General features: G+C 33.1%; 1 protein-coding gene across 2 annotated transcripts; it reads left to right on the forward strand.

The window, feature by feature from the left end:
* Positions 1-7,133: 7,133 nt before the first annotated feature.
* LOC112790959 (protein MICRORCHIDIA 7) lies at positions 7,134-16,645 on the forward strand. Of its 2 annotated transcripts, none has more exons than XR_011880096.1 (20): positions 7,134-7,930; positions 10,103-10,177; positions 10,324-10,358; positions 10,440-10,518; positions 10,938-11,030; positions 11,115-11,199; positions 12,327-12,402; positions 12,612-12,740; positions 12,921-13,019; positions 13,132-13,233; positions 13,477-13,638; positions 13,719-13,814; positions 14,653-14,704; positions 14,786-14,897; positions 14,996-15,069; positions 15,201-15,559; positions 15,650-15,744; positions 15,857-15,944; positions 16,200-16,309; positions 16,397-16,645. XR_011880096.1 is itself a non-coding variant. In XM_025833596.3 (20 exons), exons 1-20 carry the CDS (start codon positions 7,474-7,476, stop codon positions 16,466-16,468), a joined length of 2,463 nt encoding a protein of 820 aa, XP_025689381.1. In that variant the 5' UTR covers positions 7,134-7,473; the 3' UTR covers positions 16,469-16,645. The 2 variants fall into 2 exon arrangements, 1 of the variants encoding a protein (XP_025689381.1); XM_025833596.3 differs by having other exon boundaries at positions 16,187-16,309.
* The last annotated feature ends 111 nt before the right edge of the window (positions 16,646-16,756 follow it).

Below are 16,756 nucleotides of genomic sequence, written 5' to 3' on the forward strand. Positions count from 1 at the left end.
CCTAAAACCGGATTTGGCTTGAACTTGTTGATTTGACCTAAGCCTTTCTTGCCTGACCTTCTCTTTCTTTCCTCTTCTTTGAATAGTTTAGGAGCTAAGCACTTTCTCTTGCTTCTGTGATTTGACATGATCAGAGAAAAAGTAATGTTGAGTTTGTGAAAGCAAGTGAGAGGGAAAAAGCTTGCTGAACTCAATTCGGACTTGGGTATGAATATGATTTTCTTGGCCCGTTTTGATTTCTTTGGCTTTATTTCTTTTGGGCTTTTGTTTTTGCTTTTCAGCCCACCAACTTGGTTATTGTATTCTTCATTCCATTTGGGCTGTAATTTAAATTTTGGCCTGTAACAATTTATAAATAATTAGTAACATGTAATTATAATTAATCAACACTAATTATTTATTTTGTCCAAAAATAATGTTTGTCATCACTTAATTTATTTAGTTAATTTCTTAACTCAACAACTAAAGATAATTATTGCACACATTTATATCAGACCTATATTTTTATATGTCTCTGATTATGAATTCAACACGTTATACTTAATATTTTGAGCGTATTAGTAATGATGAGACTTACTTCTATTTAGCTAGGTTTTGGTATATGGATTAGTAGGACCTGCATATATAGTATTTTATACATAAACTTTATAAGTAATGACCTACTACAAATATTTCCACTAAAAGGCATAAATAATTGCTATAATCCAACGGTTAAAATTGATGTTTTTAAGTGATTGAATCTTATAACATCTAGCAATTTAATTGAATACATATGCTAATCTATTTTAGATGGCATAAATATATATGTATTTGACTATATTATCAGCTTAAATTTTCAGTATATATTTTAATGTTAATTATTTAGTTATGATCTCTGTTCATTTTACTAATCATGTATGACGTTGTTGGTGATGGAGGCTATTAATCAATCCTAACACATTAGTGGTGGGTTCTAAACATTGTAAATGGTTTGATTTTTTGTTTTACTGATGCAAGTTTTTAAAATTCCTCTTGCTTAATAATTAATTACTGGGTGAAATATCTTTGATGAGTTTGCCTTAAGATTTCTTTTCCCGATCTTTTTTGAGAGAATATTCAGTCTGACATTAGTCATTTATCTATCTATCCTATCTACCTAAATATCAGTCTTGTGAGAAAAGACAATTAATAATTTGGTGTTAAAAATTTTTTGAGTATCCAAAAAAGTGTATGGAATTTATGTGATATATGCTATGGTCAAAGCGTATTATCCTATTGCTTATCTATCCTATTTATCTAGATCTCAATCTTTTGAAATCACACAATTAACAATTTGGTGCAAAAAAACTTTACAGTATGAAAAAGGGTGCACAAAGTTTATCTAATATATACTATGGGTCAAAGTATACCATCTATCTTGGTTTTGATACTGGTATAAAATTTTTAGATAAGATTTTTTCTTGTTGTTATACAAATTAGTCAAAAATTTTCTATCATATCAGCATGTTTGACAATTCACAAATAAGTTCAACTCCACTTTTGGAAGTTTATTAGGGTGTATTTCATTTTAATTTTTAGACTATTGATATAGTCTATACAACATATGCTGAAAGTGGAGACTCTTTAGGCCAAAAAAAGCAGACATGTAGGTTTTACATTCTTCGAAAAAGTTCAAATTGACTTTTAAAAATTGGTTAGGGTGTCTGTCATTTGAAATTATTTCAATATTTTTTGTGTGTTGAAAATGAAAAAAAAAAATAGAGATAAGAAGTATCTTTTTTTCTTACCCACAATTCATGCCAACATGTTTCACAATGTATTAGGCCTTCTTGATCTTTTAAAAAGAGGTTAGTCCTTCATCGGTGATAATCAGATCTTATATATTAAAATAGCACTGCTGAAAATAGATACATGTCTCTACTTCTCTTTATCTGTGATTGATATCCATATATTTTTTGTTTCAAATAAATCTCTAGTCCCATCCACTGAGGGGGTCTATCTAAAAAAATATGAAATAGTTATCCAAAATTTCTTATAACAAAAAAAGTATTTAGATTTTAAGAAACTTACCCATTTACCCTTGTTCTTTTATCCAAGGATCCCTATTATCTAAAGTCATTACTAATTTGTTAAAACACATATTTATTTCTACCAAACCCTGTTTCTTTAGTAATACTCTCATATTAGGCAAGGTGATGGCCTATCATGATATGTAATAGTATTATATGGAATATATTGTATAAATGAATCATGTGATGAATCTTCCTTATTTTCCTTCGAATAAGTTTTCATAAAGTAGTTAAAAGATAGCCCCTTCAATGAGTCAAAGTATTTGAAGATATCTTACTTCTTGAAACGGATAAAAATTCAAATATAAAAAAAATGTCATTCTTGTTATACGGTTTCATGGCAACACCTACCATGATGTACCATTTTTTCTACAATTTTTAGAAAGTGCTTAGTACCTCTCTTTGGACCATATATTTTTTCGAATAAAAAAATTCTTATACCGTTATTCAACCATCTATGGATCCAATGTATTTAAATTTATTAATATTTTAAACTTTGATGTCTCATGCTACTTTTCCTTGGTCGAAACTTCACTTCCTGATTCAACTTAGTAGATATAGAAAAAATCTCTTGTTTGTAGCTATTAAGGACTATATAGCATTAATTTATAATGAATATATTTTTTTAAAATCATATATCAGAATTACTTTTTTATTGTATGAACAAATTATATAATGAATCTTTTTTAATTTTTCTTTGAGTAAGTTTTGATAAAGTTTGGCTAAATAAGACATTTTGTTTTACTTGATAACTGCAGCAAATAAAATACGATAACCAAGACTGTCATTGAGCTCCACTTGTGAGGGCAGATACATCAGTTACAGGTAATAAAATTATTTGACTTATATTAAAGGTTAATTAATTAGCATGTCCAAAATGTGAAAAGTAGTACTATATCTAGTTAGAGTCTAAATAAAAAAATCCTTTAGAATTTTATATAGAACTCATTAGTCTAAATGTTTATTCATCACATTTAACTGGATATCAAGCTTGTGAGATTAGAATATTAACAATTACAGTCCAAATTCACAAATATATTGCTAATGAAGCTTAATGTAAATACTGCATTGGAATTATAAATAATGTACTGCTACACTGATCACATGAAAGTCACATATAACATTTACCCTAAAATGCATTAGTCTAATAATTTCATACCAAAGTCATTCACCATACTTCAAAATAACCAAGTACCATAAATTAGCATACTTATGGCTGAACTAATACAAAAACCAAAATATTACACATATCAAAATGCAGAAACCTCTAAACATTGTCAATCTGATTCCATAACTGTATCAAAATATAGGAACCAAAATAATACGCAAACCAAATAACATACTAAGATCCAACCATGCTATTAATCATACATTATGTCTAATTATCACTCTCACTAATGTGCATCTTATGCCTCTTTCCACCCTTGCGACTGAACTTGTTCGTGAAAAATCCCAATTCATCTTCATTGTCAATATTTATAGGCAAAGATTGTTTCATCTCCATGATAGCTCTTTTAGCTGGGTTTTTTCTTTGAGGTTGGTGACACTGTCCTCAATACCATCCTGATAATACCAAAATTATAATTTCACTTTTATGTATATAAAAAAAATACTTGTAAAAAAAGATGCCTTGTTAGCAATTATATTATATAAGCTCACCATAGAAAAAATAGAATCAGTGTCATTTTGCATATTGGCCAAAACTGCCGACACATTGATCGAGTCACTGCATCTATTGTCCTATAAATAGGCACCCAAAAATCCTACTTATACATTATAATATACATGCTAGCATAGTTAATATTTTCATTGTCAAAATGAAATAACTAAAGCACATACAGTTATAACATCAAAGGCGAGATTATGTATTTTCTTGGGGTGATTCATCTCTATAATCTCCTCATCATCACATATTTTCATGACAGTATAGACCTGGTCATATTGTTTAATGTTCGATGATTTAACGTTAACCTTGAAAAGTAACTTCCTATCCACCATGGTTTCCAAAGTCGGGGGTATCCATCTCCATCAAAAGCCTAGGATGTTTGTAAAATTCAATCAATATACTTGTTAAAAAAAATAAAGATCAACTGCATATCTTACATACTATACTTGTTTATTGTATGAACAAAATCATATAATGAATTTTCCTTAATTTTTCTTTGAATAAGTTTGATAAAGTTTGGCTAAGTTACACATTTTATTTTACTTGATAACTGCAGCAAATAAAATAGGATAACCTAAACTATCATTGAGCTCTACTTGTGAGGGTTAATACATCAGTTACATTGATAAAATTATTTTACTTACATTGAAGGTTAATTAGCATGTCGACAATGTAAAAAGTAGTACTATTCAGTTATAATTTAAATAATACCTCGTTCTTGATCTGGTCAGCTTGCCTCCCGCATAGCTGGATCGTTTCCCTATCCCACATTAACAATGTTATGCTACCCGTTCTGTCACATGTCATCACCTCAACTTTGAACCTGAATCAAACACATCAAAACATCAATGACACGAAGTCGGAACCCAAAATAATATCAATAAACTTGAAACAGAAAACATGCATTTTATAAATTTAACATATATGTCACACACACCTAAGTGATGCAGCTCCATGGGTGTGACCACATCTATCACACTCATATCTATTTCTAATAGGGATTTCTACTTTTTTTGGACATTTTTAACATGATTTGTAATACCAATCATCCTTGCCAGATTTAATTGAAACTATTGTACTGGCAATTCATATAGGGCTTTCCTGCAAATAATAGCATGGAAATGTTAATATATAGCAATGAAAATAGACTAAGTAGATTCTTGTACTAATTGTCCTCGCTTGTGTTGAGCTGATGGCTTCTTCTATATTTTTAACAGTAATATCTCCCTTTTTTAGCTCGTCGGCACCAGATCCCGGGCCATGGGATGAAACTTGACTAATCTGGCCGAGTTTGCCGGTTTTTCAGAAAGCCTCCTTTAAAATTAATAAATACCGACATCACAATCCATACACAAAAGAATTTTCTTCTTGCATAATCACTCATTGTGGATGTTAACTAACTTGTTAGAGAAATCTCTAACCTCTTCCAAATCAGGATTAATACGTAACTTAGAATACTCAAAGTGACTTTGTACTGATGTTTTTTCTATAAGAGAATATAGATTATTGTGAGCTACATGTTCTTGAATTGTTAATGCCATTAATAGTAAGCAAAACAATAACTTATTTAATGTAAACATATACCATTCCACTTGTTCGGTCTAAAGCATTGAGCTATAACTATCAGAGGCTCCACCCTTTCTCCTTTGAGATATGGTAGAATTTGGTCTACCATGTTTCCAAACAATACACACTCAATGCTGTTATTTCTGCATCACAATGTTAGAAGAATAAAAATTGTTACTAAGTACAGTCATAACAAAAGTGAACAAATCAAACTACTATAGAGAACTCTTACTCAAGGTCTTCGATCAAAATAGCCAAACGCTTTGTCTCTCTGCCTTTGTTAGTAATCAACTCTCTTGGATCTTCTTTTCCAACCACTTCACCAATGACATCTACACAACAATGAAAAGTCCAAAACAAATTAATTTTCTCACATGACACGTTTGTTAGATAAATCCACCAATGGTATCATTTTTTTTAATTTGCATTACCTATGAGTATTGAATCATCGATCTTGTCAGCTTGAAGCAGCTTCACAATAGGCTTAAAAGAAAATGTCTCTAGAAAAAAATTGGGATGAGGTACCGGAAGAACAGTGATCTTCTGTGAAAAATTAATAGTCTATCTATTTGTAGTATCTTGATTTTCTCTTTTTTATCCACCACTATGAAGTTAGACATCACGTACATGCTAAACTCCAAAATATTACTTCTCCACTTCTTGACCAATGGTTTTGGAATTGAAGCACGGATCCTACCACCCTAGAAATTTTGAAAACAGCATGTCAGTAGTAGAAACACGATTAGAAGCTTCAAAATAATTAGGTATACTATATATCCAACACAATTAATTTGATATCTTGAAGAACTATCTCAATGCCATTGATTTCTTTGTCATTGAATCTGTTTGGGACTTCCCATAAGTGCACAACATAAACCTTAAAATTCCATTGAAGTTTTGTTGGATTGACATCCATTAACATATCATATATTTCTGCCATGTTTATGCAGGTTCGGAACAAAAAACTCACTATTTTGGAATAGAAAACACTCTCAAATAGTTTCAGGGGTAATGGTTGAGGATGTGTCCTGAGCAACCTTTTATATAGGCAAGTTTAAATTTTGAAGAAGATGAGAATATGTTTTTTACCACGGCAATCCATTATTTAATTCACACAACTGTCTACTATTTAGTTTCCACGTGTCAGCCAGTGAAGTTATGCACTTGTCAAACACAAAGAACAAAACTTGTCGAACAGCAACCTATCCACTACATTCTTATAATATAGTAACAGATACTATATTCTTCTTTTCTGCTATTTTTGATTTCTCTTATTTTTTTATTTTATATTTTTTATCGATAATTTAGTGTAAAATTTAAAATTTAAATAAAAAAGATGATTTTAAAATTTGATTTTAAATTTTAGAAACAATTTTATACAAAAAAATTAAAAATAAAATTTTTTTAACCTATAATTTAAAAACCAAAATCATATTTAATCGTTCTTTTATTAAGAAAAAGTCTAGGGGCCAGCAGTTTTATTGAATTTTGGCCAGCATGTAATCAGCAGAAAAAGGTGAGCCATTCGATAAAATTTTACACTAATTTCACACTATTAAATTATCATTGATAACTAATTAATGGCTAACAATCACAAAAATTACTGCTTCTAGTATTGCTCTTTTATTAATACACAGTTAAATACACTGATAGAAGTCATACAGTAACTCAAAAAAATATCAAGGCTTTTAATGTAAAACACGTCTATCTAAAAGTGGCACGAATACAATTTTTTTAAAAACTCCCAGGACCTTTCAAAAACAAAACGCTTTTCCCTCCAGAGCAAACACAGTAGACTGTAGAGTCTTCCCGAACGATATAAATTCCATAATAATGAAAAATATAAAAAAAATAAACAATAAAGTGAATAAACATATTAGAAAGTCGCGTTTGACCGTTTGTGAGCCCAGCAATTTTTCATTTTTCATTTTTTCATTTTTCTGGACTCTTGACTTGCCCCTTTCTGTTTCTATTTTCTATTTTACTTCCCCCCCCCCCCTCCTCTGTTCTCTTTGTTGCTCTAACCCCTTTCATTCAGGAAATTCTCTTCTCAGTTTGTAAACCTTCACATTTCTTCAATCGTTCTTATTCTTTCTTTCTTTTCTTTTCGTCGAGCATATATTCTTGCATAGGCGTTGTTGAATCTTGCTGAATATTGCATCGCCACTTTCTATTTTTCGCTTCTTTGGAGAGATGGATGCATTCGTCAAACAGGAACTCACCGGCGATGTTCCCAATGTGCCCCCAGGGAGGACCCGAACTGGTGCCGTTTCACCCATTCCTCCTGGCTCCGCAGTTATTCAACTCAGTAGCAGCAGCGATTCCGATTCGGAGCCGGATTTGGACGGTTTGGTCGCCGGGGTAGTAGAAAGCACCATTTCGCCCGGAGGAGGGAGTCCGACCAAGAGGCGCAAGATGAATGACGATGGAGAGGTTCTTCCCCTTGGATTTTTGAGCCCTCTCCCTCCGCCCTTATCGCCATCCCCTGCGGTGCTGTCGTTACCGGCGCCGCAGGGGGCTTCTTCTTCGGCGCATCTGAACGGGACCACGAGCACCAGCGTGGCGCCGACTACTAGGGGAAGCAGGCAGTTTTGGAAAGCCGGTGATTTCGACGGTGCTCCTTCCAGCAGCTTCGAATCATCTTCAACCGGTGCGTATCTGTTTTTCTGTTAGGGTTTTATCGCTGCTTTCTAATTTCAAACCCTGTTTATTTTATGGCCATGTGATATTAGATGATATTACTTTTTCTGATTTATATCATATTACAGTTACAATTTCTTTGTTTAGAAAAAGATGCCATTTTACCGGGCATAACATTACAATTTTGAGGTATAGATGAGACTGGAGATTTTGATGGAGGGAAACCTTAATGCTGAGATTTTTGTGATATAAACTTCTAGATTTCATGTTATGAGTTGACTTTGGGAGAGATGGGAGTTCATTTTATCTTGGTTATCAGATGCAATCTTCTTACCTTAAAATGTTTCTCCTCTGGATATGCTTTCAATTCTTAAGATTGCATCAGTTCTGCAGTTATGAACTTGGAATGCAGAACGTCAAGTGTTTTACCTTCAGGATTCCTAATAGTTAAAAATAGCATTTATTACTCTTTGTTGTTAATTAATTTCCTTTGGAAATTTAAGATTTATATTTTTATTTTAAATGTGCTCTCTATTTAAAGCTTTAAATCCTAAAACCTTCACCATGTTGTACTTTTAGCAAGGTGAAGTTATATTGTTGTATTAGAGTTAAGATAGTTTTCTTTGGGGATAGTGGGGGGTCCTTATGGCTTATGTGCATGTAAGCATGATAGAATTGACTGTAGTCCTCAGGCAAATCCGTTTAATAAGTTCAGTTATATAGTTGTGGTTTCTTTTTTTACTTAGTCACCCAATTAAATGATTAGCTACTATTGCTATGAAACAATATTGAATCTTATTTGTGTATAAAAAGATATATTGTACTTTAGCTTGCCTTTTCTTAAAGATGTAAAAATAAAAAATAAAAAATAAATGAAAAAGTTGAGTTGATTGAAAAGGAATGGATTTAGCAGCACTGGACTAGAAAAGGAAGAGGAGGACTATGTTGGAGGTCTCCTATTCTTTGTTTGGGTGATTAATAAGAGAACATAATACAATTCCTTTATCTTGTTTAGATAAGTTACAATTTCTAGCTTCCCTCTTACTAAATAAAATTTGGCTTTTTGAAGAAAATGAGTAGTAGATTCCTCTCGGTTCCAATTTATATATACAGTCCAAAACAAGAAAAATATTTTCTTTCCATCCTTACCTTTCCCCTCATCTTCTATTATCCATAGTGTGAGAATACAAGAGTCTCCATTAGTTTCATCTGTTAAATTGACAACTCCAATAGCTCTGTGGTAATTATGAAGGCCAAACCATCACATGGTGAAGCACACAACTATACCTCTGTCTAGGCAGTCCAAACATTGTGTCCCAATTTTTGAAAGAAAAGTGTGATCTTACTTGAAGATGAGGCGAGGGAGAGAATGTTTAGGGGAGTAATGTTTCCTTTAAGGGAGGAAAAGGAGCCAAGCAAAGTCAAGCATTTAAAACTCATGCCTAGCAGTTCTCTACAAGACTGCTTCCTCTTGCAAATAAGCCAAGTTTACAGGTTGGACTACATTGGCTGTGCTTGCACCTATCAGATAATGAAGCTCAATATGAGCTTGAAATTGTTTGTGTTTTTGAACAAACAAGATGTACTGAGTTGAACTTTTGATTCATGTTTCCTGTAAGGTATACCTGTATTGTGGAGTTATTTGTTTCACTATAGCAGCATTGCAGCTGTCAGTTCTTTTGCAAAGCAGTAACTTTAATAACCTATTGTTTATTTGAACAAAAAGCTCTACTGAGTTGAACTTTTGGTCCATGCCTCCCATTAGGTATAACTATCATCATTGTTGATTTATTTGTTTCACTATGGCAGCAATCAGTTCTTTTCCAAAGTAGGTATTTTATTAACCTATCCTCAACTCGGTCATTATGGGATCAGGTTTGATTTGATACCCTTGAATTTTGACAATAATTGACTAACATTAATTGCATGTCATAAGCCCATAACTCAATAAAGTATTTATTGTGAATATTCTGTTTGTTAATTATGCACTGGATAAATCCGAAAACTGCTTTTAAAATTTTGTATAGACTTTTTTTACTCATTTTTTAGTTGTTGTGTAGATTGTTTGAGCCTCGTAATTGAGGTTCCTTGGGTTAACCTCTTTGTTTTTCTTTAATATATTTTTTTTTTATTTATTTTTGACAAAGAAATAATAACATGATATTTCTTAAATAATGTGCAGTTGGAATGGACCACGTCAGAGTTCATCCGAAGTTTCTGCATTCTAATGCCACAAGTCATAAGTGGGCTCTAGGAGGTAAATTGTAGATGTCTGTTAATTTGTTTGAATGGTTAATCATTTTCATGGTACAAAAATGTATTCATTGAATTCAGAATTTTTCCGTTTGGTTCTTGGATATTTATCACTACTAGGCATTCTTATATAAATATATTTTTATGCAGCTTTTGCTGAGCTTTTGGATAACTCGTTGGATGAGGTATGCCTCACTTGTTTTGAATAATGACGCACTTGTTGTGATTATTCCTTTTCCGGCCTACTTATTTGAATTTGACTTTAGGTTTGCAATGGCGCTACATATGTCAATGTAGATATGCTTGTAAATAAGAAAGATGGAACCAGGATGTTGCTGATTGAAGGTGTGCATCTCTTTATTGTAATTGAGTTGGAGTATGTTAGATGTAACTTTAAATACTGACTTTTAGTTGGTTAAGATAAAACAAAAATTAATTTTAGTCATTCAGCAAGTGTTACGGTAAGCTTTTATGTCAAAAGTACTTCTGCTAAACTGAAAAGTAGTAGCACGGAAAAATTGCTGAACATGTGTTGGATATTATGCATCATTTTATTCTGCCAAAAGTTCATTTGGGGTTTATAAAGTAAGTAAAAGCCAGTTGTAATGTGACAAATATGTGTTAAAAGCTTTTGCATCTATGATTTTAAGGATGTCGTATGAGTATTCCTAATAGAAGCATTGAAGCATTTTGATCTCTCCCTTCTTTCTTTTTTCTTTCTTTATTTGGAATCTCAAATGTTGGATTGCTAATTCTTTTTCCAGATAATGGTGGTGGAATGGATCCAGATAAAATGCGTCAATGCATGTCACTGGGGTATTCAGTGAAAAGCAAAATGGCAAATACAATTGGGCAATGTAAACATCATTTTGGGAAGAGTATAAATCTTATGACGATTTCATTTCAGACGGTATACTGATCCTTTGTTGTTCATGTGATAGATGGAAATGGCTTTAAAACAAGTACTATGAGGCTTGGGGCTGATGTGATAGTATTCTCTCGCTGCTCTGGCAAAGATGGGAAGAGGTTTGTTTGAGGGTCTCATTGTTTCATTCAATAATTTTTTTTCCTAGTTAACATGTGAAGTATGCATATTGATAAGAAAAACTATGACCTAGTTGTTTGATAGTTGTATTGTCCTCTAACATATCAAGATAATATCATTATTTTATGTTTTAGCTTTTGTTTGATTTGGGTTGCATGTTGTGGATGAGATCAAGCATTTAAATGATATCAGTTGAATGTTATGTTATCAAGAGATAATGTTTTTTTTTTAAGTTTAATTTTGATGCACTCACAGTATAGAGAGTTTTACACGGTCATCCAATCAGATTTATGCATTTAGATGCCTTTTTAACTTTTATGTAATGGGTTTGAAATTAGTTAACTTTTGTTGATGTGGCAATACACAATTGGTTGTTTGCGTAAAATTCTTTTTCACTCCCTGTACATGAAAATTAGATTCATGTTTTATTTCATAAGCTAAGATTAGTAGATTACGGTGTAAGGTATACTTTTGTCTTTAACGTTTTGAAAATTCTTTAAAACTACTGCTAATGTTTAATTTGATTCAATTTTACTGTCAACATTTGAAACAAGTTCTAAGTCTACCCCTATGTTAAATTTTTGGATGGTCAACAGTTAGTACCTAAATTTTGGGATGACGTGACTAAGCGTAAAATTCAAAAAAAAAAAGATTGACTAACAGTTTACTTCAAAAAATTAATGATAGGAGTAAATTTGAAACTTATTTCTTAGATGAGACTAAAATTGAATCAAATTAAACAATGAGGGTAATTTTGAAGAATTTCAAAAGCTTAAAGGATAAAAAGCATATTTATCATTTGCATATTGGTGGAAGAAATTTTTGTAATTTTGAGAAGCATGCTCTGGGTGCCTTGGTTTATCACTCAGTTAGTAGTACTTGTAGTTGTCAGTTTCAGTTCTTTTTTTCCTGGATTATGATGATTTATTTTTGCTGGGATGAGCAGACCATGTATATTAGGCTTTCTGGACTGTATCACTAAGTCAGTTACACTAGTAGTAGTTGAATTTGTCTTCCTTCTACGTCTACTGCTATTATACATACAAGTTACATCATTAGTTACAATTCATGCTCTATTTCTAACTGGGTGATCTATCTTCGTTACTAGTGCTACACAAAGCATAGGCTTGCTGTCTTACACATTTTTGAGGAGTACTGGGAAGGAAGACATTGTAGTACCCATGGTAATTTCTTTGTTTACTGTTTTTATCTTTAAATTTTATCAAGTCTTAATTAATAGATTACAAGAGACCTTACCCTTGCTGCTTCTAAAGTTCTGAGGGATTGTTGATTGTTAGTGGTTTTGGTTTCGAGTTCTTTGACTACTTCTTCGTCGTTGTCTTTTGTTTCTTTTTTCCCCCTTCTGAATGTTGTTATACCTACTTATTGAAAGTTGGACTATGAAAGACGCGGACGGGAATGGAATAAGATGTTACGGACTTCTATTGAAGATTGGAATAAAAATGTTGAAACAATTGTGCATTGGTCACCGTTTTCAAGTGAAACAGATCTTCTTCGTCAGGTAATGACATTCTCTCTTGTGTGTGTGAGATAGAGCCGGGAAAAAGGGAAAAAAAAGAGGGGGAAAGAGAGAGGGGGGGGGGGGCGCATCTTGTCCTTTCATCTCATCATTTACTGGGGCATCTTGCCTAGTTTTATGAGTATGTGGATTAAATTTTTGCCATTACTGTTACACTTGTAGTTCAATCTGATGAAGGATCACGGCACACGTGTAATTATATACAATCTTTGGGAGGATGACCAAGGAGAGCTGGAGCTTGATTTTGATGCAGATCCACATGTATGTCTGATAATCAATATTTTGTTGCCCCCATACAGCAAAAGAGAGTAGTGATCCACTTTATTCTGGAACATATTTCGTTCAATTTTGACATGCTTATGGTTTGTCTCAGGATATTCAAATCAGAGGCGTAAACAGAGAGGAGAAAAACATACAGATGGCTAAAGAGTATCCCAACTCAAGACACTTCTTAACTTATAGGCACTCTCTAAGGGTAAGTTGTTGTTGTTGTTGTTCGTAGTTGTTTTAGAAACACAGCATATTGCAATCATGGTTTGCTAGCAATGTTTATTATTTGAAACTTTTGAAAGTTGACACTTGAGGCCTTAAAAAGAGAAAATTGATTAGACGTTGATTAAATGAAGAAGTGTTCATTTAGCGTTCAATATAGATGTCTACATATCTAAAGTTTTGTGTTTGTTTAAGTATGTTTCTCATTATTTTTTTGTCTATTTAGAGTTATGCCTCAATTTTATATTTGAGGCTTCCTCCAGGCTTCCGAATTATTCTTCGTGGGAAAGATATTGTGCATCACAATATAGTGAATGACATGATGTTGTCTCAGGAGGTGACATACAGGCCACAAGCTGGGATTGATGGGATCCCGAAGGATTCAAATGTAAAATCTCCATAAAATGTTTAAGGCTTAATCTTCCTTGCTTGTGGATCAGTGCAATTAAAATTTAGATCTTGTAACAGATGATTGCTATTGTTACTATTGGATTTGTCAAGGACGCAGTTCATCATATTGATGTTTCAGGGTTCAATGTCTATCATAAGAATCGCCTCATTAAGGTAGGGTTTGTCATGGTAAACACATCTTTTTCATCTTTTCTGAGGTGGCTATGAATGTAATGTTGCATGCAAAGCTAGTACTCCCTTCCCCTTCTCTCCTTATTATTCTTTTGCTGCTTCAATTATTCTATGTCCACTTGATTTTGCAATGACAACAGTAAATAACCGTTTTGACCCATGAAAGATCATGATTTTGGCAAAATGAATCCCAAAAAATTTAAATAACAAAATGACTCTCAAAGATATGTTCTGTTTGTCAAATTAAACCTGACATTTAGTCTACTTATATATTTATATACGTTTGGTTTATTTTGTCAAATAGAGCATATCTTTGGGGAGTCATTTTGTTGTTTGTATTTTTTGAGGTCCATTTTGTGAAGATTGTAATCTTTCACGATGCGAAATGGCTATTTACTCAGGTAACAAAATATACTTTCAAGTCGAAGTTTGCTTATGTTGAATTTAATTCACATTTGTTTGTTTTAAATTAATGCCAAACTTTTATGTGTAGTTAAAAAATTAGTGATTGCCAAGAAGCAATGTTGTTAGTGACTGGTATTGGCATTTTATTACTAGAGAATCATCAGACTTTGTGTACTGTTTGTTGTCAATGTTAATTGATTGATTTGTAGTATTTTTTGGGTTCATTCTGAACTGGGAAAAACATGTCCTAGCTATAAATTGTAAATTTGGACCAGATGAATTTGCATGTCTGTTTGCAATTGCAAAGCAAATTTATATCTTCTGATACCTTGTTTTGTTCAATCATCTAGAACTTTAACTTGGGAAGATATGGTCATTAGAAATTATTCTTACAGCCGTTTTTCATGGTTGTCAGCCATTCTGGAGGCTGTGGAATCCTGCAGGAAGTGGTGGTCGTGGGGTCATAGGTAGGATTTTTCTCCCTTTCTTAAGCTTCTTTTAGTAACTTGACTATTCTCATTCATGATAAGATTCACTTCTATTTACAGGTGTTTTAGAAGCCAACTTTGTTGAACCTGCTCATGATAAACAAGGCTTTGAGAGGACTTTAGTTTTATCTAGATTGGAAGCGAAATTGGTACAGATGCAGAAAAGTTACTGGTGATTCTTGATTTTCCATTGGTTCTTTCATGATAATATAGCTTGCTTGAAGCATGAGTTGTTTTTGTTTTACTGAATTTATTTTCTACTTTATTTAGGGCCACTAACTGCCATAAAATTGGTTATGTCTCCAATCGAACCAGAAAACAAAACAACAGTTCAGTTGACAGAGGTATGACTTCATCCCTTGCTTTATTTTAGTTTCATTCACAATCATAATTATTGTTCATTGTGGGTAACATTTATTCTGTTTTTTGGTTTGAATAGCCTAGTGATATTTTATGAATGAATCCTGTTTTGTAGAGGCATCACCTGATTTTGTCCCAGAAGCTTCAAAAAGGAAGTATTCTGCCACAAATGGCAAGGGAACTCCATTGACATCAGATCAACCACATTCACAATTAAATCAGAAACGGAGCCGAAAAGAATCAGAAAAATATAGTGCCTACAAGAGCTCGACATCAAGGATGCCAAACTCATCTGGACAATCGTCATCTGCTGAGGATGAGAGTGATGAAATTACTGTTGTACCCAAGAAACAAGCAAAAGGGAGCAGTCAGAGGACATCTCTAGCTGAAAAATCATTTGGAAAAGAAAATGGAAGTTTTCCGGACATCCCATCTAGTGGAAGAAGCTTGCGGTCAGCACGAGTATCCAGGAAGGTTCTCCATTTGATTCATTCTCTTGATTTTTTTCCTTCCTGGTTTATATTTATTTCAAGAATTGATCCTCAAAGGGGTTGAACTTCGCAGGTACAGGATGTAAATGATGGTGAACATCCAGTATCAGATTCTGGTGCACTTACTCTGGAAAAGTTGCAAGAAGAGAATCGTGAGTTGAAGAAAAGGTACATTGTAATTTTAGGCGTCTAACTTCCTTCTTTTCATAGCATGTTGTGGTTTCTATGTTGGACTTTATTAACTCGTTATTCTCCTATCTGTTCACTTTCCGGATTAAAGATTAGAGAAGAAGGAGGAAGAAATATTGGGAGAAGTATTGGAGGCACTGCAGTACGAGAAAGAGAGGTGTAAAGCTCTGGAAACTCAGGTTTGGATTCTGATTTTTCTTTATTGATTTATGTTTGGAATTCTGTCTGAAATCAAGCTTGTTGGATTCTGACCACCTTTGTTGTTGTTGTTATTATTATTATTATTATTATTATTATTATTATTATTATTGCCTTTTTCTAAAGATGCACATGGATTTCCGTTTCTGAAGCTGTTGGACATATTTGAGAGGTGCCCTTTTAAAATCTTGATTGCGTGTTTCATACAATATCTTGTTATCAGCTTCGTGATGCAGGAAAAAAGATTGAAGACTTGAATAAGGAGCAAGAAAATCTAATCGACGTGTTCTCAGAAGAGAGGGATCGACGGGATGCTGAAGAAAAAAGTTTGAGAAAGAAGCTTCAGGTTCCACTGTCTTTCTCTGTTTAATCCAGACTTTGTTGAATTCTGGTATTTTTGGATGAGGCTTACAAGATTTGTGTTATGTTGTAGGATGCATCAAACACAATACAGGAGCTGCTTGACAAGGTAAGGCTCCTGGAAAAGAAGTCGTCTGCTAGATAGATGAAGACGGACCTGCGTTTCTTGTGATGGCATTTTTGTAAGGATTGGATTTGCATAGTTTTCCTTGAGATAGGATATACTGATATTTTCCCCCCAATTATTTTGTATATATTTTATCTCGGATGAGATTAATTTTGACTATAAGTGGGCCGGTTGGAACCGGTGTGAATTACATAATCCTTTTTTATTTTGGGTTAAATGGGACAAAATCTTGAGCCACTAACAAACGGGGCAATGCATTCCCGAGAGTCATACTAAAAGAACAGCTTGGATTCAGAAACTAAGTGG

The sequence above is a fragment of the Arachis hypogaea genome, chromosome 3, assembly GCF_003086295.3.
Source record: "Arachis hypogaea cultivar Tifrunner chromosome 3, arahy.Tifrunner.gnm2.J5K5, whole genome shotgun sequence".
NCBI lineage: Eukaryota > Viridiplantae > Streptophyta > Magnoliopsida > Fabales > Fabaceae > Arachis > Arachis hypogaea.

Excerpts from the sequence above, each read along its gene's own strand:
- LOC112790959 (XM_025833596.3), top strand. The coding sequence starts at position 7,474 with ATGGATGCATTCGTCAAACAGGAACTCACCGGCGATGTTCCCAATGTG. Across the intron at positions 10,178-10,323 it reads TCATAAGTGGGCTCTAGGAG|CTTTTGCTGAGCTTTTGGAT; the intron begins GTAAATTGTAGA and ends ATTTTTATGCAG. Across the intron at positions 10,519-10,937 it reads CAGGATGTTGCTGATTGAAG|ATAATGGTGGTGGAATGGAT; the intron begins GTGTGCATCTCT and ends TTCTTTTTCCAG.